The sequence below is a fragment of the Lutra lutra genome, chromosome 2, assembly GCF_902655055.1.
Source record: "Lutra lutra chromosome 2, mLutLut1.2, whole genome shotgun sequence".
NCBI classification, from domain to species: domain Eukaryota; kingdom Metazoa; phylum Chordata; class Mammalia; order Carnivora; family Mustelidae; genus Lutra; species Lutra lutra.
The window spans coordinates 175,704,396-175,722,275 of record NC_062279.1 but is presented as its reverse complement, the minus strand read 5'-3'; the positions used below and the strand labels follow the sequence as shown (position 1 = coordinate 175,722,275).

The 17,880-nt window shown below is 51.3% G+C and overlaps 1 protein-coding gene across 13 annotated transcripts in view; it reads left to right on the top strand.

Moving 5' to 3' along the window:
• APBB2 (amyloid beta precursor protein binding family B member 2) overlaps window positions 1-17,880 on the top strand; it is a 370,851-nt gene that overhangs the window by 344,926 nt on the left and 8,045 nt on the right. For 8 of the 13 annotated variants that reach the window (XM_047719169.1, XM_047719167.1, XM_047719168.1 and 5 more), the window contains 5 exons: window positions 3,752-3,757; window positions 11,816-11,930; window positions 14,017-14,104; window positions 14,973-15,056; window positions 16,635-16,750. In XM_047719169.1, the coding sequence (XP_047575125.1) occupies window positions 3,752-3,757; window positions 11,816-11,930; window positions 14,017-14,104; window positions 14,973-15,056; window positions 16,635-16,750 (409 nt within the window). Of the gene's footprint in view, window positions 1-3,751; window positions 3,758-7,959; window positions 8,059-11,815; window positions 11,931-14,016; window positions 14,105-14,972; window positions 15,057-16,634; window positions 16,751-17,880 lie in introns of all 13 variants that reach the window. The other 5 variants (XM_047719174.1, XM_047719171.1, XM_047719173.1 and 2 more) reach the window with 2 other exon arrangements.

Here is a 17,880-nt window from a genome sequence, read left to right as displayed (position 1 = left end):
TACGCTACGCACCATCACACCGTGAACCTTATGGATCAACGGGTGTAATCCCCGCGGCCCTCTTAGGGGGTCAGTGCTGCTATCATTCCCACTTTACAGATGAGTAAACTGAAGAGCAGAGAGGCTAAAGACCTTGACCAAGGGCAAACAACTAAGACATGTCAGGGGTAAGAGGCAAAAAACCTTGAAGCGAGGGGGAAAGTAGACCACGAGGTTTAGGAATGGGTATGAGAGTCTTCGTGACATAAAGTTTTATAGTTTTTGCTTCATGGTCGTGTGGAGAACACAGGTCTGTGCTGGTGCTCCAAAGGCTCAGCAGACCCCCCAGTGATGAAAGACAGGCATCAAAGAGGAGCGTGAAACAGAGCCCTGCGGAAACGGAGCGAGAAGCCCACTGGCAAGTCCTTGCTCTACGTGCTTCGTTTGTGAAAAGTAGAAGGTTGTGCGCCGCATACGAAGTAGGTGGCCGTGCCGGGGAAGAGGGACGCGTCCTCCTCCAGAAAGCAGGAACAGACGTCGTCGTTCTGGCATGCAGTTTATTTTGAGGAATTTCCTATTCGTTTGGATACCCAGTTACACACACAAGTAGCTCTGTTATTTCAGGCTTATTTTAATGAAAACACTGCCAGTGACTCCCACGTTCATTTTCCCAAGAAATAGCCTCTGAGAGCATACTGATGAGGCAGCCTTGGACGTGTGGCTGCTGTGGAATTCATCCTGGAGTTTCGTTCTTCCCCCTGCGTGTACGGTGAGAGGGCAGCAAGCTTGCTCCTGGCGCCACGCTTAGCCTCACTTGCTCGTGGAAGGGCGCGCCTCCCGCAGAAGCCCGGCTCCGGGCTGAGGTTTTCTTCCTGGCAAATTTACAAGGTGTCAAATCAGCGAAGCACCTGCCGCTTAGACTCTTCTGCATTTTCTGATCACTCTAAGTCCCTATTTATGGCTGGCTTTCACTTCCACACGGAAGTCAAGCAGCGTCTGTTAACCCCAAAAGAACGAACCATGTTCAGAGTTGTTCTGCCATCAGGGAAAACACTGTGGCTCCGTATTGCGGCTCTTTCCTTAAGTGGATCACTAGTAATGGATCTGATTTACAATCTCTAAGGCTTCAATAATAATTGTACTCAAAAGAAGCAGACTGTTCTCTCAGGTCTCTAGATTGAAGATAAATTATCAAGCAAAGTTTTTACCATAGGCAGAGGCTTTTTGTTAAGAATAAAAATTTAAAAACATCTGGTATATGTGGAAAGCTAGCTAACGAAATGCTACCTGCTCTTTTTTTTTATTGTAAGAGTCAAAGCGTTTCAACAAATCCCCTTGTGTTAAAAATCTGAGCACTAGGCGATTCCTAAACCATCTAATCTGAAATGAGCAACCAAGACTTGAGAGGTTAAGAGACTTATCTCATGGTCATTCAGCGTGGGATTAGGATCCGCATTTTTGGATCCCTTGATGATGACTTGAAATTACATTCATAGACTGACTGATAGAAGGACATGAGCAGGAGGTGACTTCCTCTCATCCTGTGGTCAACAGCGGCCAGCACATCTGAGGAGAGGGCCACAGCATTTCCCCCGGTGACGTCCCGTCCCACGGAGACATTTCTCCTGCAGTGCCCCCAGCGTGACACAGCTGAGCCCTGAAGCTCTCCGCTGACTTAGTGACAACCACTAGAACGAGGCAGTTTATCGCACCATGTTACATGCCAGTACTCTTTTACACACACCATCTCATTTAACTTAATTCTCATGATTACCCTGAGCCAGGTGTCCTTATCCCTTTTTCGCTGATGAGGAAGCTGGTTTGAAGGGTCACACCACATAACACAGTGTGCCTGGCACATAGAGGGGCCTGGGATGACAAGAGAGTGAGGAACGCACCCAAGGGAACATGGCTGCCAACGGGCTTGGGACATAGTTCTGTCTTCATCCTCAGCCTAAAGGACCTCTTTTGGGAATTGTCGTCTGCCTTCTCCCCCTACGATAGTCCACCGTCCAAGGAGAGGGATGGAGGTCCCCCTCTACATCTGAAGCCCCAGGTCCTTGGCCAAACCCTTTGCCCCCGTCTTGAACACCCGTGCATTGTAACTGACTGTAACTGACTGGGTCATTTGGGAGACAGACCGTGAGGTGAGTCTGCCAGACTGTGAGGAGTATGGGGTACCCGCCATGGCTACGTTGTAAGAAGACTAGGAGTAGAGAGTCGTGCAGACCTGCAGTCAAACCCTGACCTCACCGTGTACAGCTGCATGACCTTCATGGTCTTCAACCTCCCTGAACTTGGTTTCTCCTTTATCAGTGAGGACAGTAAAACCGAACCTCGTCAGCTTGCTGCTTGGGCAACATGGAGCCAGAGCTCAGGAATGGGTGGCTGTCGGGTGTGTCACTGTGGTAGTCGTTATGGTTGCGTGCTGTCCCCTGTGCTGGGGTGCGCTTATCACAGTGCGCCCCTGAAATGGCGAGGTCGGTGTTTACGTATCTGTAGTACAGAAAGCGCACGTGCTTATTGTATAGTATTCAAACAAATGTACTAAATAAAATCCTCTGGAAACCCCCCCCCCCCCCGCCCCGATAACGTCTGCCAGTTTGGATGTTCTGTTGTTCCAGAGGTTTTACTTTGCTGATATCAAAATACCCAAAGTTTTGTTTGTGGTGAGTCGCTGTATCTGCAGTTTGGGTTGTTTGCTTGTTCGGTTCCTCTCCCCTTAATAACAGGCTGTGGTCATCGTTCTGGATCAGGCCATCCAGCTCTGCCTTCCTGCTGTAGGACTCGGGTTCCCTAGGGGACCCGCTTGCTGTCTCAACCCATGATTAGCTCCCCTCCCCGTGGAGCCCGGCTGGTGCTCCAGGACCCCAGCTGCAGGGTGCCAGCAGGAGCGGGTTTCTGTGAAGGTTGGGTTTCTTCGTTCCCTTCTCACTATCCTGTGCTCCCGGCCTCTGCAGGCCACTTGCTGTCCATTCACTTGCATGTGTGTGACCAGCCCGGGCCCTCAGTGGTCCTCAAGCCCTTTCACATGGGCTGTGATGGGACCAGAGGGGATGGGGAGCACTCCGGGTCAAGAGGTTGAGTGACTTCATCAGGGTCACCCTGGCGTCTCAGGGCAGCACTGGTAGAGAAACTCGAAGCCTTTGGCCCTCAAACCCCATATGGCTCTGCACCCCTCTCCCTCTCTGCTCCTCTCTTCCCTGGCACATCTGACCCTCACCCTACCAGCCTTCGTACATCCCACCCCTACCCTTGACCTTCTGCCTCTGCTCCTCCCTGCTCTGTTGCTTTCTCATGATGCATTTGAGGGAAAGCAGAAGATGTGAATGTTGGGGCTCAATTAATAGAATGTCAGAAATTAGTAAAAACAGGTAAGACTGTTTCCAGTCATTTTTTCTGTACAGTTTTTATTGGGAGCAGGTGGAGCTGGGAAACACAGACACGGGCCTTGCCAGTGTTTACTGCAAACAGTTTCCTGTATTTGCCTGTGATATTTTAAGCTTGATTACCTCCCCCGGTTGATATGTTGCCTCTAAACTCAGCTGGCATCTCTTGGCTTCATCGTAACGTGGCTCAAAATACACACTTCTGTGTGGCAGAGCTCAGCTAAAATAAGCACTGAAAGGCTACTCATCGCAGCAAAGTTGGGGAGTAAGATGGGATGTCAGTGCTCGGAGTTGCCGTTAACAGGACTGTTTGATTTCCTGGATGCCGAGTGAATGCTAACGTATTGTTTCTGCTCTGTTCCCTCATGCCTGCCTGGATTCAGAGAGAGGTAACCAACCGATTTTTATTCCTCCCTCCTCGTTGGTGTCTTAAATGTCTGGCAAAGCTCACTTGCTTTCTTCATGCCTTATTACCACCGCCACAGCCGTCATTGTCTTTGAGAGGCAGAACTTTGTTCTGTTTAACCTTTTATCATCACCATTCTTATGTGTCCTCACTTAAAACAGAGTGTGGAATTGCATCTGGGTCCCTGCCCCCGTGTTGCTTTTGACCCTGTTTGGGGACAGTGATGGGCAGGATGATCAGATGTAGTGGGACCATGGCCACTCACTCACGGCTGGAAGCATTGAGTCCAGATGCTGGGGAGGAAACGTGACTAGAAATACTAACGTTGCATCCCATGTTGTGTAAGGCTTTTCCCACTTCTTCAAGAGTTCGTATTAGGACTGATTAAGTTATGTATTCTCTGTGTAGGCTAACAGCCGGAAGGACTGACTCCGTTTCAGTCTCAATTATTAGCTAAAAGATGCAGAATTCTCCTTTCTGTCTAGATGAACATAGCTGTGGAAGGGCTATGACTCTGAAGCGAAAGGAAGGCAGTTGTACCTCAGATGTGTGTGTTTCTGGCGCTCCGACCGTCAGCCTGTCCATTTGGTTGATGGGGATTTAGGCTCTACTCTTCCACAGCTTTATAACTTAAGCTCCATTTTTGATGGAAGAGGAAAATTTTGAAGCTCTTCTTTTTGAAAGAATGGTAGTGGTTACTGCTTGGCAAAGTGAAGAGAGAGAGGCAGTCTCCTGTTTGTGTTGGGGTCCATTTCGGGTGAACTGCTCTATTGGGGTCGAGCCATCTCTGCTGGTGGTAGCCGTTTTCCCTCCTCAGGATGAGCTGATCTCCCAGCTCAGTGCTGAGGAGAGGGAAGGGAGACGGTGTTGACTGGGTAGGTAACACTTCCAGGATCAGTCTTCTCGAAGGTATGGTTAGGAGAATTTGCAAACTTGACTGACTTTTTCATTACCTTCGAGGAGGCTTTAGCCTCTGGAGGTGTTGGAAGCATCCAGAAGAGGAGGAATGTGAGCTCCCTCATCTAAATAATGAGAGGTCCTGTCTGAGCCAACGTTGAGAATATTTTCAGATGTTTGCCAATTCCTCCCTTTCTGTATTTATTCCGGTCTCCTCCCTGGGGAGAGGTCACTCTAAATATTAAATTAACAGCAAGACTCTGTTCTTGAGAGGGCTGCGGATTCTGGTCTGCCAAGGCCACCTGGATTATTTGCAGGCAAAATTTAAATCTGTTTACACAGCTTAGATGTCTCACGGAAGTGCCTGGCACGGGATTCCCTGTGGAGAATGTGTGTTTACCCAGGCGATGAGTTCCTGGGACGTCCTCTGAAGGGGCACTTAGCATCTGCTTCAGCTTGCAGAGGAGAAAGTGAGTTGAGTTGACAAAGTTCGAGAGCATGAGCTTTGTGAAATTAGTGCCTGCTGATGTGCCGCTGGTGTAAAATGGAGAAAACAAAAGCAAAACAGAACAAAAAATGGCACGTGTGTGTGTCATGTTCTGGATTGACCATGTAGGAAGATAATTTTCTCATCTCCTTTCTTCCTTTTCCCTCCTCCCACCCCAAAAATGAGATCTTCAGAGTATAATCAGAAGGTCCGAGCAGTTAGGCAAAGAAGAGCAAACAGTCTTGAAAATAGGATTCCTTCTCCCTTCAGACCTTGTGCAGATGAAACAGTGGAGATATAGCCCTTTGTCAGAAAGGGCTGGAAGCACAATGTTTGCATCAGATCTGTCTGTGGCTGTTTGTCCTTACTTGCATGTGGGTCCTGTCCTCTGCAGTAAGACAACTCCGGGGGCTGACACCTTCGGACGGAAAGAGAAGCCAGGAGGAAAGGGTCTCTAGGTACATTTCAGCGAGTCTTAATATAATTCATATGAGGGCAAATATTTACTAAAACATCTCTCATGGATAAGGAGACAGAATTTCAAAGGGGGCTTTTTCTTTGACTTCTTCCTCATTTATAATGACAATTGCCATTAATCGAATGCCTGTCACGTGGCAGCCTTCACAGTTTCCCAGCATCAAACAGCATGGATTTGACGTGAGCAAACACGGATGATGTGGAAGACATTGTCTTTTTGTGGCGCCTGGGTAAGGAGCGCTAGCAGAGGAGATGTGGTGAGAGTCTGGATGGAAGGGAATCCCCTAGAAAGGAGGGGACGGAGCTCCTCCCAGGCCTGTGCTGTCCTGCAGCTGACAGCGTCCGCTCCTTCTGGGCTGCTTCAGAAGGCAGAGCTCGATTCCACGAGCCAAAGTTGCAGGGAGGCGAGCTTCAGGTCCTCATTCAGAAAGAATATATATATATATTTCGGCTCGCCAGTATTCCTGCGTTGGAACAGGCTGATTCGTTAAGTAAATAAGATTTCATGTCACTGAAATATTCTAGGTACCACCTCTCTGGGCTCCTGTAGACAGGGCTTTGAAAAGTTTGCCTGGCTTACCCCACTAGGAGTCCTGTAGGTGCCACATAAGCTCCTTACCAGGAGAGAGAAACAAAAGTAGATTCCATTTATGTAAGGGGGTTACAGGGGAGAGATCTAGGGAAAGGGTGAATAGTTCTGTCTTGGCTCTTTTTTAATAGAATCCATTTGAATAAAGAATCGTTTCTCCATTCATTTCCTCAAAATGAATTAAGCCCCTGCAGGGAGGTTAAAATGCTGTTCAGCTGAGAACAATGAAAGCATTCTTTTGTCCTTTCTCCTTGCCATTAAGAAATTTGAGGCTGTCATGTAAGATGTCTTAGCACTGACATTTTTCCCTGACAGAACTGGAGGCTGGTCCTCTGGGGGAGTAATTACCAGGGAGAACAGCAAAAGGATAGGAACAGACAGAGTGGGAAACCCAAGGGCTCAGTAAATGAATGGTGAAAGGTAGTTGATTCCTGGTGCACATTTCTGTGAAAGTTTAAGGAAAGGGCACAGATCGGTGCAGCTAGAAACCTGCCACATCCTGGTTTTTAAAGGAAACACGGTGATTCGCATGACTGTGAGAAATAGTGGGGCACAGCTCCATGTGGGGGTTCCAGAGAGGACTGGACCAGAGCCTCTTCTAGCACGTGGTTCCTCATCCGGCGTTGTAAAGGGAGCAAGCCAGAGCAAGGGACAAACGTGGTTCTTGCTGCTGAGTGCTAGACAGAATGTCTCAGACAGACATCTAGAAGAATTTGTTGGAAAAAATAGGAGCTGTGTTCTGACTGGACCTCAGAGATCACTGGGGCCCACTTTGTGGATTTAAAGGAGCACACTGAAGCCCGGGAGGATGCTGTCCATTGGGATGCCTGGTCAGCCAGAGTGGGTGCATAGAAGCCCATGTGAGCCCATCCCTGCTGAGCTGTGAGAGGCAGGCAGCTGCAGCCCCAGGGCTCCTGGCGGCACCGAGGAAAGAAGTAGCGGTCCAGAGAGCCAGGATGGGCTCTGCAGGCGAAGGTTCCTAAAATGCCCCAGCAGCAGGTTGATCCTCTCCCTCATACAGTTTCATAGCCACCGTGGGCCTCGCCTGGCTGAGGACACCCCATGGCGTCTGGTGTTTTCCTCCCAAATTTACATGTGTGGCCCTAAGCTGGTCGCACTCTTTTAGGTTTGCAGTCTGTCGGGAACACCATATTTGTGGAGGTTTCTCGTCCCCCTCAGAATACATGAAGATCTCTAGAAAAGGTCAGATTGCGCTTACGTGTGAGCCTGAGGTCTTTCACGATCCTGACACTGATTGGAAAAAGTCTCTCTGAAAGGCCGCATTGGGCAACGTCTTGATCGTTGTTGAAACTGGATGATGGGACATGGGGACTGTCCTCTCTACTTCTGTGTGTGTTTGAAAGGTCCCAGAATGAGAAGTTTAAGGGGGGAAGAATGGCAGATGAACTGTGTTCTTTTAACTCTGTCCTTCTCATCTCCTAAAGCTCGGACCCAGGCTCGCTCATCCACGGAAGAGGCCCAGGAGGCCCGGTCACCACAGACCTCTCTCCCCTCCTGTGGCTCAGACCAAACGGCCAGCCTCCATACCCCTCGGGACTTCTCCTGAAACCCTCTTTTTCTGATGCCTTTGGCACCAGCCTGTCCCCAATGCTCTTTCTCTACCCTTTCATTGGGCCCTCTGCCCCAGCGAGGCCTTTAGATGCCTTTCTTTTCCAGTCTAGGCCTCATTTTGTCTTTTCTCATTCTCTGCACTCGTCTGCTGCCCTGACTTCAGCTGCTCCTCAGGCCCATGTCTCCAGCCCAGACCACAGGCCCAAGCCCCCGTACTGAGTGTCCACGTGCTTGGTGGGCCCTGCCACCTGGTCGCCCTCAGGTACCTCTGACTTACTGTCCTACCTGTTGCTCGTGAGCTTCCCCCCCCCCCGCCCGACCCCACTACAAGAGTGCTTAGTTGGCCCAGCAGGGACCCGAGAGTTATTCTGGGTTCTACCCCTCATCTGCCACAGCCATCCTTCCAGGGCCTCCTTTCCCTCTGTCTCCTCTACCCTGTTCTCACAGATGCTGACTTAGCCTGCTTCGTGCTCATCCTCTCACCTGGACACAGAGCAGCAGCCCCCGGTGGGCGTCTCCCTTGAACCACATTATCCCACCCAAAGAAACCTTTTAAAACACATATTGTATGGGGTCACATGCCATATGACAAGGCTCGGAGGGCCAGGCTGCTGACAGGACGCAGGTCCACCCTCCCCATGGTCCCGCCTTGCCCCCCCATCACAGCGCCTAGGAGTCTGCAAGGGACCAGTATTTCTTCCAGCCACTCTGTGGACTGACTGACCTCCGTGCCTTTACTCATGCTCCGTGGAACCATCCATGCCCTTCTCACCCTGGTCAGGTCCTTATGATACTTAAGATGCTCCTCAAATCCCACTGGACGCCTGCATCCTTAGCGGACTTCCAGGCTGAGCTTGTCTGTGTTTGCCAGGCACGTAGTAGTGGCTCAGAAGGCATTTGTGAAAGGGAAGGGAAAGGAAGGGAGTATTTTTTTAAAACATAAGTTTTAAATCATATTCTAATTTAGTGAGAATGTAAAGCCCACTGGCAACTCTCTTAGTCCTTTAACAAATGATGACAAACAGTGGCTCAAAGCAAACACAGATTTATTCCCCCACAGTTCCGGAGATCAGAAATCTAACATGAGCATTCCAGGTGTAATCACAGCATCAGCGGGGCTAACGGCTCCCTGAGAAAAATCCATTTCCTGGCCTTTTTCCGCTTTTACAGGCTGCCTGCTTTCCTTGGCTGGTGGCCCCAGCTCCCGTTTTGTCCCTGAGACGCCAAGTCCTTCTTCCCTTGCACTTGTGTTGGGCCCAACCGGAGAATTCAAGGGAACAGCCCCCATCTCAAGTCCTTTCCTGTAACCCCCTTTTGCCATGCGAGGTAACCCAATCAGAGATTCTGGGAATTAGGCTGTGAACATCTCAGAAGGGTCCTTATTCTGTCGGCTAGAGCAGGTTTTTTAAGAAATGAGGGGCCGTTAAGTGACGTTTGGGTTTCATTCTGAAGAAGGATTAAATCAGATCAGCCATTCATTTCACTGCACACAAAGGAAGTTGTTCAACTTGCCTCTGCCCCAGGTCTGAGAAAGGACTCACTGCCTCTTCAGATCTGCGGCTGTAGGGCCTGCCAGTGCTGAGCATGGCTCCGGCAGCTCCCAATGGAAGCCGATAGGAGAGATGGGCCAATCTCTTCACCTCCACAGGGAGGCGAGAACTCCTGCTTTTTCCTGGGAAGCCCATGAAAGCCCCCGAGGGCTAGTCGCAGGACTCACGCTGTCAGGAGCTGACAGATTCCTACCTCCCTGATCTATGAGCCTGGTACCCACACAGGGACGGGAAAAGACAAAGCTGTAAAAAAGAGCTGTCAGAATCCTCCAGACAAAGCCTGCGGCCCCTGAGCTGCTCCTTTGGGAAGATGTGGGTTCCAGATGGTTGCCTCAGGCATTCATCACTTTCCCTGGAGCCAGAAGAAAATGAAGATTAATAATAATAATAATTTTTTTTTTAAAATTACTCCTCGGGGGCGGCATATGGAAGAAGAGAGGGCACAGAGCCGCAGTTTGCTAGGATGACCCGTGGCTTCTAGATCAGGGCTGGTTCCATCCCCTGGATGGTAACCTTGCAGTCCTGTGCTTGCGGGCCGGCCGGCGGTCCCGAGGAGCAGGCTGGGTCTCGGAAGCCTACCTCACTGAATGTCAGAGCTGGACAGGAACCTTGGAAATCCTGGTTCTCACCTCTCTCACTTGAAGATGAGGTTAGACTCCATTGCCCCAGGTTGTGTAGCTCAGTGGACTCAGGAATGAGACTAGAACTGGGGTTGCCCCAATCCCAAATCATTGCTCTCTGGCTGTTCCTGACTCTCTCTCAGAGAGAACAAGACGCGTTGAGATCCGTGCACTAAGTATGAAAAGGAGGATGCGACAAGCTCTTACTTATCCTTTTGCTACAGAATTTAAATGCTGTAAGTGTTTAGACACAAGCAAGGTCCTGGGGCCCAGAGGGCCAATCAGGCTTGTGAGCTGGATGGATCGACCAGAGTGGATGGAGCAGTGACCCCTAGACAGTACAGGGAGGCCAGGGTCACCAAGCAAGAGAAGATTCCGTGAGTGGAGACCTGCCTTTTCTGGAACAGAGGGGAGAGCTGTGTGGTTGGACGAAGGGTGCTGGAAGAATAGGTGGGACAGATTCTGGAACTCTAGAAATCCGGAAAGGATTTGGGCTTCGTCTGGGTGATCATGGACCCAAAGAGATTCGGCCTCAGAGACATGGCAGCGGAGCAGCGAATTTTGAAGGAAGACAGTTCTGTGTGGTGAGACACTGCATATGTTCTTTTAAGATCCATCCATGAAAGAGAGGAACCCAGAGAGTTGGGGGCCAGAAACAGGGCTCCCCCTGAGCGTAGTCTCTAGAAGGGAGGGCTTCTCTTACTGCTTTTTTAGATAATATGTTGTCTTGATGGTGGTTGAGACTAGACTGGGAAGGCCTCAGGGACACACTGTAGAGCAAGACCGTGCTCGCTCCTGAGTCTGGGCCAGCTCCTTGCCCAGACGCAACCCCCTCAGTCCCTGGTCCTGAAGCTGTTCACACCTCTGACCGAGGGCCAGCTTACCCGCGGGAAATTGGGATGCAGCCCCTATTCCTAAAGGAGGAAGGAGCACGGTTAGTACCTATATGGCCAGGCCTGGACTGGGGATGGGGGGTACCTCAGGCACGGCTCATCTGCACAGAGCTTCAGGGCGCTGTGGGGAATGCAAGCCCATGAACACACATGGACATGTCCGCTCGTAAGGGCCGTGTGTGTATGGGTCGCCATGGCAGCGCTGCAGACGCTGCCCGCCCGGCCCTGAGTCCCACACAGTGACAGAGGCACAGAGAGCGTGAGCACGCACTGGGGAGAACACCTGAGAGGAGGTAGTGCTGGCAAGAGAGGACAGGTTCGGGACATTTTCAGGATGTCGAACAGGCCACGCATGGGGAGTTGGGGGAGACAGGAAGGCCTCTGGGTTCTAGCCTGGAGGACACCACACTGTGATTGAAGATGAGGAGGGAGAAGGCTGGGGGAGCGTGTATTGAAGCAGGTGTGGACAGGCCGAGGCTCAGTGCCTTGACCTGCAGCCGGGCTCGGAGACCCCCACCGCGCGTGACACAGGGCAGGCTTACCTCCAGCGGAGATCCCTGTGCCTTCCCAAAGCAGCCAGGGACAGAGCCTCTCGTCTGCCCCCACTGCACCAGCACATTCGTCGTTATTCTCTTCTGTAACCATAGTATTTGTTGTCACTGTAGATAGAAGGCTCGTAAGAAATTCAGCTTTCATTCAGGGTCATAAGAGATTGCAGGAGCTCAGGACCCTGACTTTGGGAAACACTGTTGTTCTTTTACTTAGCAGTGAATTCTTAAGTCCATGGAATTGTTCTGTTTTAGGTGACTGTTGAAGTTTGAGTTTTGTTTTTACCCATTGCTACCTCCTCTGCTCCCCGCTGACCTGCTGGCTGCTCGCTCAGCTAACGCTCGTTACCAGACCATGCACTCTCAGAGGTTCCTTTTCTAACGTGCTGATAAATGTTGTTTGCACAGAGATTTTGCTTACGTAGCAAGAGACAAAGATACAAGAATTTTGAAATGTCATGTATTTCGATGTGACACACCAGCAAAAGCCATCGCCACGAGTCTCCACGAAATCTGTTCCAAGGTAAGGTGGGTCTGGACACGGTGGTGCATCCCTCTGTCTTTTCTCACCGCCTGAGCAAGGACGGGGGTGTGGTCAGGTTTTCCCGCTGGTGACATCCGCTGCTTTAGCCAGAGCCTCAGAGTGAGGACAGGCCGCTGGGCCTCGCTGGACCAGCCCCTCTACCCCTGCTTCCCTCCAGCAGAGCAGTCCTGATAGAAATATCCTCCCCCTCTGCCTGGGACTTCTGTTGACCCCCATCAACAGGGTCTTGCACCTCTCAGGAGACTGTTCTATTATAGAGCAGCTCTGGCTGTTAGAGGTTCTTGATTACGTGAACCTGAAATCAGCCTATCTGGAAACCCCACGTGGTTACTTGAGATATGTGATCTAGAGCAACAGAGAGGGATTCCTCCATTCTGTCCCTCCGGCTGGGTAGCCCTTTTCTGTCTGAAGACGTGTGAAGCTGGCGACCGCATCTGTACGTTTGGGGGTGCTAGACAGGTATCTGTCTGGTCTTCCTGCTCCAGTCTTCCTCCTTCCTCCAGAATCCCCACCCCCATCTCTTTTGGGTCCCAAGGTTACCAGGCTCCTACCCCTTCTTCTTCTGCATACTCTAGCTGATTCCCCCTAAAGGAACACAGTGGTCCAAGGGTGAGCCAGTAGAGAAGAGAGCGCGGGCCACTCTGTCCCTTGACCTCCAGGGAGTATAGTACGGGGATGACAGATGTTTTTAGCTACCATATCACCTGCCGTCTTGTGTTCAGATCACGGTTGGCCAGCTCCCCAGAGCGCTGTCCCCGGTGTCCTGTAGCCAGGCCTTCCCACCCCGCAGATGGAATCTAAACACGGGACTTGGCCATCACCTTTCTGGTTGGAGGCAGCTGTCAAGCCCGGCCTCATTGCCATGCTGCCTCGGCTAGCCGTGCCCAGGCTGCGGCCTGGGGTCTGAGCAGCAGAGGCAAAGCAGGTGCCAGCCATGTGTCCTCAGGGAGGGGCAGGAGCAGGGACGGGGACGCATCCCCTGCTCTGGGCCCAGCCATCACCCTCTGCCCTAGCCCCACGTCCACCTGTCTGGGCACGGCCTGCAGCTTCGCAGCGCTCCATCCTTGTCCTTGCCTTCATTTAGTCACGCGGAACACCTTTAAGTTCTAAGAACACAGCAGGGACTAAAACAGAAAGAAACAAAATCGTTGTCTTTGTGGAGCTTGTGTTCCCATGTCAACCCCCAGAACATGGCCTAGCACAGAGGACGAGCTCCGTGAAATGTCCTGCTGTTACTGGCCGCAGCCGCCTGGCCCACCCCCAGGCATGCGGGAGAGGGCTGGCAGGGAGCACGGGGGGAGGGGGAGTGACTTCCGTCCCACCCGGAACGCAAAGTGGGGCCTGGGAATGAAGATGTGAGTGACTCCTGGGGTCCCTGAAGGGCGGGGTTCTATCAGTCCCCAAACCAACAGCGCTGTGTGAACAGGAGTGAGAAGTGACGCTCGTGCCCCTTGCAGCAGACCGCCAATTCAGTAGGCCGCTGATAGATTGAGAAGACCAGTCCCCCTAGCAGTGCGTATGTCCAAGCGCTGACACTGAATCCTCAGAACGGCCGTAACATCACTGGGGATGTAAATACTAGGATTCCTGTGTGCAAGAGGAAACGAGGCACAAGAGGTCAGGTGACTTGCCCAAGGTCATACAGCTAGTAAGTAGTGAAGGTGGGATTTGAACCCACAAACACTTTCCCCAAAGCACTCATAAGAATGCTCAGAGGTCAGCCTTCAGAAACAATGGGAGAAGTCCGTTACTGGGTCCCATTGGCCACTGTGGGCCAGCAGAGGCTATCTGGGTTGTTTCACTAGAGGCAGGAGCCTGGTGAATGGAGGAGTCATTTCCGAGCCATCAGGAGACTGCCGCTTGGAGGGATAGTCCTTCACCCGTTACTCCCGGGGAAAATGAGCACCTTCTGAGAGCAGCTCAGTGATACAGGGGTGGGAAGTCAGCCGTGGACCAAAGCCTGTTTGACTTGGAGGTCAAGTCAGCTCAGCCCCTTGACTGTCAGGAACAGCTGAAGACACGGGGTCTGTAGCCACGGACCACGGGCGTCCTTTCTCTTCTTCAGATTATGGCCGAACGGAAGAATGCCAAAGCCCTGGCCTGCAGTTCCTTACAGGAAAGAGCCAATGTGAACCTCGATGTGCCCTTGCAAGGTAGGTCAGTGGCAGCCGCTCTCCTCAGGCTGGCACTATCCGTCCCAGCCAGAGCCGAGACCCTTGCCTGGCTCCTGAGAAACCACGTTCCAGCCCAGACGCTGGCCGAGCAAGCGCCAGGGGTCTTCCTGGGCGTGGAGTTAATTTTGTGTCGTCGGGATGAGGTGCAAAAGGCCAGGATGAGTTCTGTTATCGGACAGGATGAAAGAGTATTATCTTTCGTGGTTTCTAATTCAGATACAGCCAGGGTAAAGCCAGCTAGTTTAAAAATAGGTGGGTTGATGTGAAAAAAAAGTTTTTCTTAAGTATAAAGATGAATTTTTTTTTAAGATTTTATTTATTTATTTGACAGAAATCACAATTAGGCAGAGAGGCAGGCAGAGAGACTTATTGTGGTGATTATTTTTGCAGTAGAAACAAAAATTAAGTCACCACTTACACACCTGAAACTGACATAATGCTCCATGTCAGTTACAGCTCAGTAAAATAGAAATGTAGCTATTTGGGGAGATTCTGTTTAGTTACTTTTGCTGTCTCCATGCCCTGTGTGATTCAGTCTTCTCCTGGCAGCAAGCGCCTCAGAGACAGGCCATCGGAAGCCATTCCTTAGCATATGTGAGGCAGATAGCGGCAGCTTTCACTGCTTCCATGCCCAGACATGAGAGTGGAGTGGGATTTTGGTTGGCAGAGGCCTGGTGTCTGCTGGGATAGGAGCTCTCCTCCCAGGGTGGGAGCTGCGCCTTCCTCTGGAAATGCGACGCAGTGGCACGGGTGCTGCTCTGGGCATCGTAGACCGGACGTAGAACGGTGGCTGTGTTTGTATGTGTCCTGGAACCACTGAAAGATCTCTTGCTTTTGTTTCCTGTAGTAGATTTCCCAACACCAAAGACTGAGCTGGTGCAGAAGTTCCACGTGCAGTACTTGGGCATGTTACCCGTAGACAAGCCGGTCGGTACGTGTGGCACTGCATCCTTTCACTGCGCGTGTGTTTGGGAGCCCGTGGGAGGAGACCCCTGCCCTGTCACCAGCCACAGCCCACAAACAGTCCTGATCAAAAGAGCCCCAGGGGACATGCTCGGTCACATGGTCCCCAGAATAGAGGGATGGGAACAAGGCAGACACATCACTGTCATTCACGTAGTGGCCCGGAGACATGTGATCCAGGGCTCCAGAGTGTACTGCCCTTCTCAGAGGGAGCATCCGTCTCCAGAGCCAGGGAACCTGCTCTAGTCCTTTGTTGACTGCAGGGAGAAAGGGCTGAGGGAGCTCTCCTCTTTCCCCTTTCCAGGCGTGACCCCAAAGCAACACACCCCGCAGTCAGCTCCCATCCCCAGGGCAGAACTTAGCCTCTCAGCCACACCGAGCTGACAGCAGGCTGGGAGACAGAGCCTTTCCCTGGGTAGAAAAGGCTGAGGAGAGGTCAGAACCCTTATGCCCTGCTTGGGAAAATAGTGCAGCCGCTTTGGAAAAAAGTCTGGCAGCTCCTCCGAAGGTCAAAACACAGAGTCACCTCCGGACCCAGCAGTTCTGCCCCCAGGTGTGTACCCAAACGAAATGGAAACATCTGTCCCCACAAACATTCACAGCCCCATTATTCACCATAGTCAGAAAGTGGAAACAAAAATCCGCCAACCAACGAATGGATTAGTAAAATGTGATACTATCAAAAAAATAAAAAATAAAACTGATGCCGCCAGATCACGTACTTGTATTTGGTGGTAAAGAGGCATCACAGACTGACATGGGCGGCAGCGTGGACCGGCCCGGAGGATGGGAGCCACGTACTGTGGGACTCTCTGTGTACAATACATCCAGAAGAGACAACCCTCTGGAGAGAGAAATAAAATCAGTCATTGCCTAGGGCCAGGGGGTTGGGAAGAACCAGATGGAGACCACCAGAGTGTACAGGGCTTCTCTCTGGGGTGACGAAAATGTTCTAAAAGTGGTTGTGGTGGTGGTTGCCCCGCTCTGTGCCTACACTACAAACTTTTGCATGGTTCACTTGAGATGGGTAAATTGTGACTGCACCTCAGCCGGGTCACGGTTCCCCCCACCCACGGCCACGGAAACTGGCTGGGCCGGCACGCGGTCCCGGGACCTCCTTGCAATGCCTCGTCTAAGTTCCTCGTTTAAGTGGCAAAGTAAGGTGGGGTGAGAGTGGGGTCTTCTGGCAGGTGCTGACTTCTGTTCCTTCCCCAGGGCCCCTTGCTTAGGAAAAGACAGTGTTTGCTTATATACTATCTACATACTCGGGGCTAGGGACTCTTTGGAAAGTCGTACCGTGGTCCAGTGAGACAGGACACCACCCACTCCATCTCTCCAGGGGTTCTCATGACCGTTCTTTTGTTGAAGAAGCTGGCATTTTGTTTTTTCTTTCAAGCAATGAAATGCTCAAACGAATGTCTTTTGGGACTACAAATAAATAAATAAATAAAACAGCAACTGATCAGTTTGGCTGGGTGGTTTGGGCCCACACTGGATGGTGATAAGTGGTTTTAGGACCTTGTTCAACGATCTGTTCCATCCACAGGAATGGATACCCTGAACAATGCCATAGAAAATCTTATGACCTCATCCAACAAGGAGGATTGGCCATCGGTGAACATGAATGTGGCTGATGCTACCGTGACTGTCATCAGTGAAAAGGTGAGCAGGACCGGACATGCGATTGGTCTGTGTGCGTTATGGTGAAACTTTGGATACGGTAACCTTCCTTGAAACGTGGACACTCAGCCAAGGCTTCACCTCTCGGGGGTGGGGTTTGGGGGAGGAGGGTGGTTATGGTGAGTTGTGATTAAAGTTGCCTGCATTTAAAACAAAAAAACAAAACCTTTTTTTTCTGTCCTTCGTGCCTGGATCTCTGCATCACTTTGCTTTTCTTTGAACTAAGGAGCTTCTGTTCTGGTGCTCCCAATTCTTTCTTCCTCCTGTGCCCCAGAGAATGAACTTATTTGCTAGAGGGACCTGTATGAGGCCGGCAGTCACTCCTTCGGGTTTGGTTTTCTGACAACTCTCCAGGCTTTGGTGTGGTCTGGGCTGTTTGTCTAGAGTTGGGCCACAGGTGCTGCTTCAGTCATGGAAGGTGCTGGGGTGGGTTCTGTCTGTAGGAGCAGGGGCCAATGGTCATTGAGAGAGGTCGGCATTCGCCTCAGACCAAATTATCCCAGTTGTATGGCTGAGGAAACTGAGGCACAGGAGAGCGAATAAACGCCTGTGGCCACAACAGCGAGAAGCGGCAAGCTCAGGATTCGGTCCAGCGGTCAGCTGCAGACTGTCGGCCGCTTTTCAGTTCTGCCTCCATGAGGCACCTGTCACGGAGAGACCCCGAGGCATCGCCTGCTCTTGATTCTGTCTGCTGGGAGCTCACCTTCGAGCCCAGTCCACCATCTCAGAAGGAGTCAGGAGTCAGGTGCTCACTGACCCTGCCTGCCTCTCCGGCCTGCCAGGCTGGATGGTCTTCAGTCTTTAAACTTGTCAGCCCCTTGGCTCCCTCAGCATCTGCAGGCGCGGCCCCTCTGTGCCCTGCCCCTTCGCCCAGCCGGCCGGTACCAGATCTCAGCCTAAACATCCTTTCTCCCTAGAAAACATGGCACCTCAGGCTCCTTTCAGTGGCCTGGGAAAGGATTCCTTAGCACCTGAGTGAATAGTTAGTAAGTCAAGATGTTAATGATCCAAAAGTCAACATTCTGGATGTGTTTACTAATTCAGAAATTGCATATGGTCGCTGCAGAGGGTGTGGTGTTCCCAAGAATGAATTCCGAGCATTTCCTTACCCT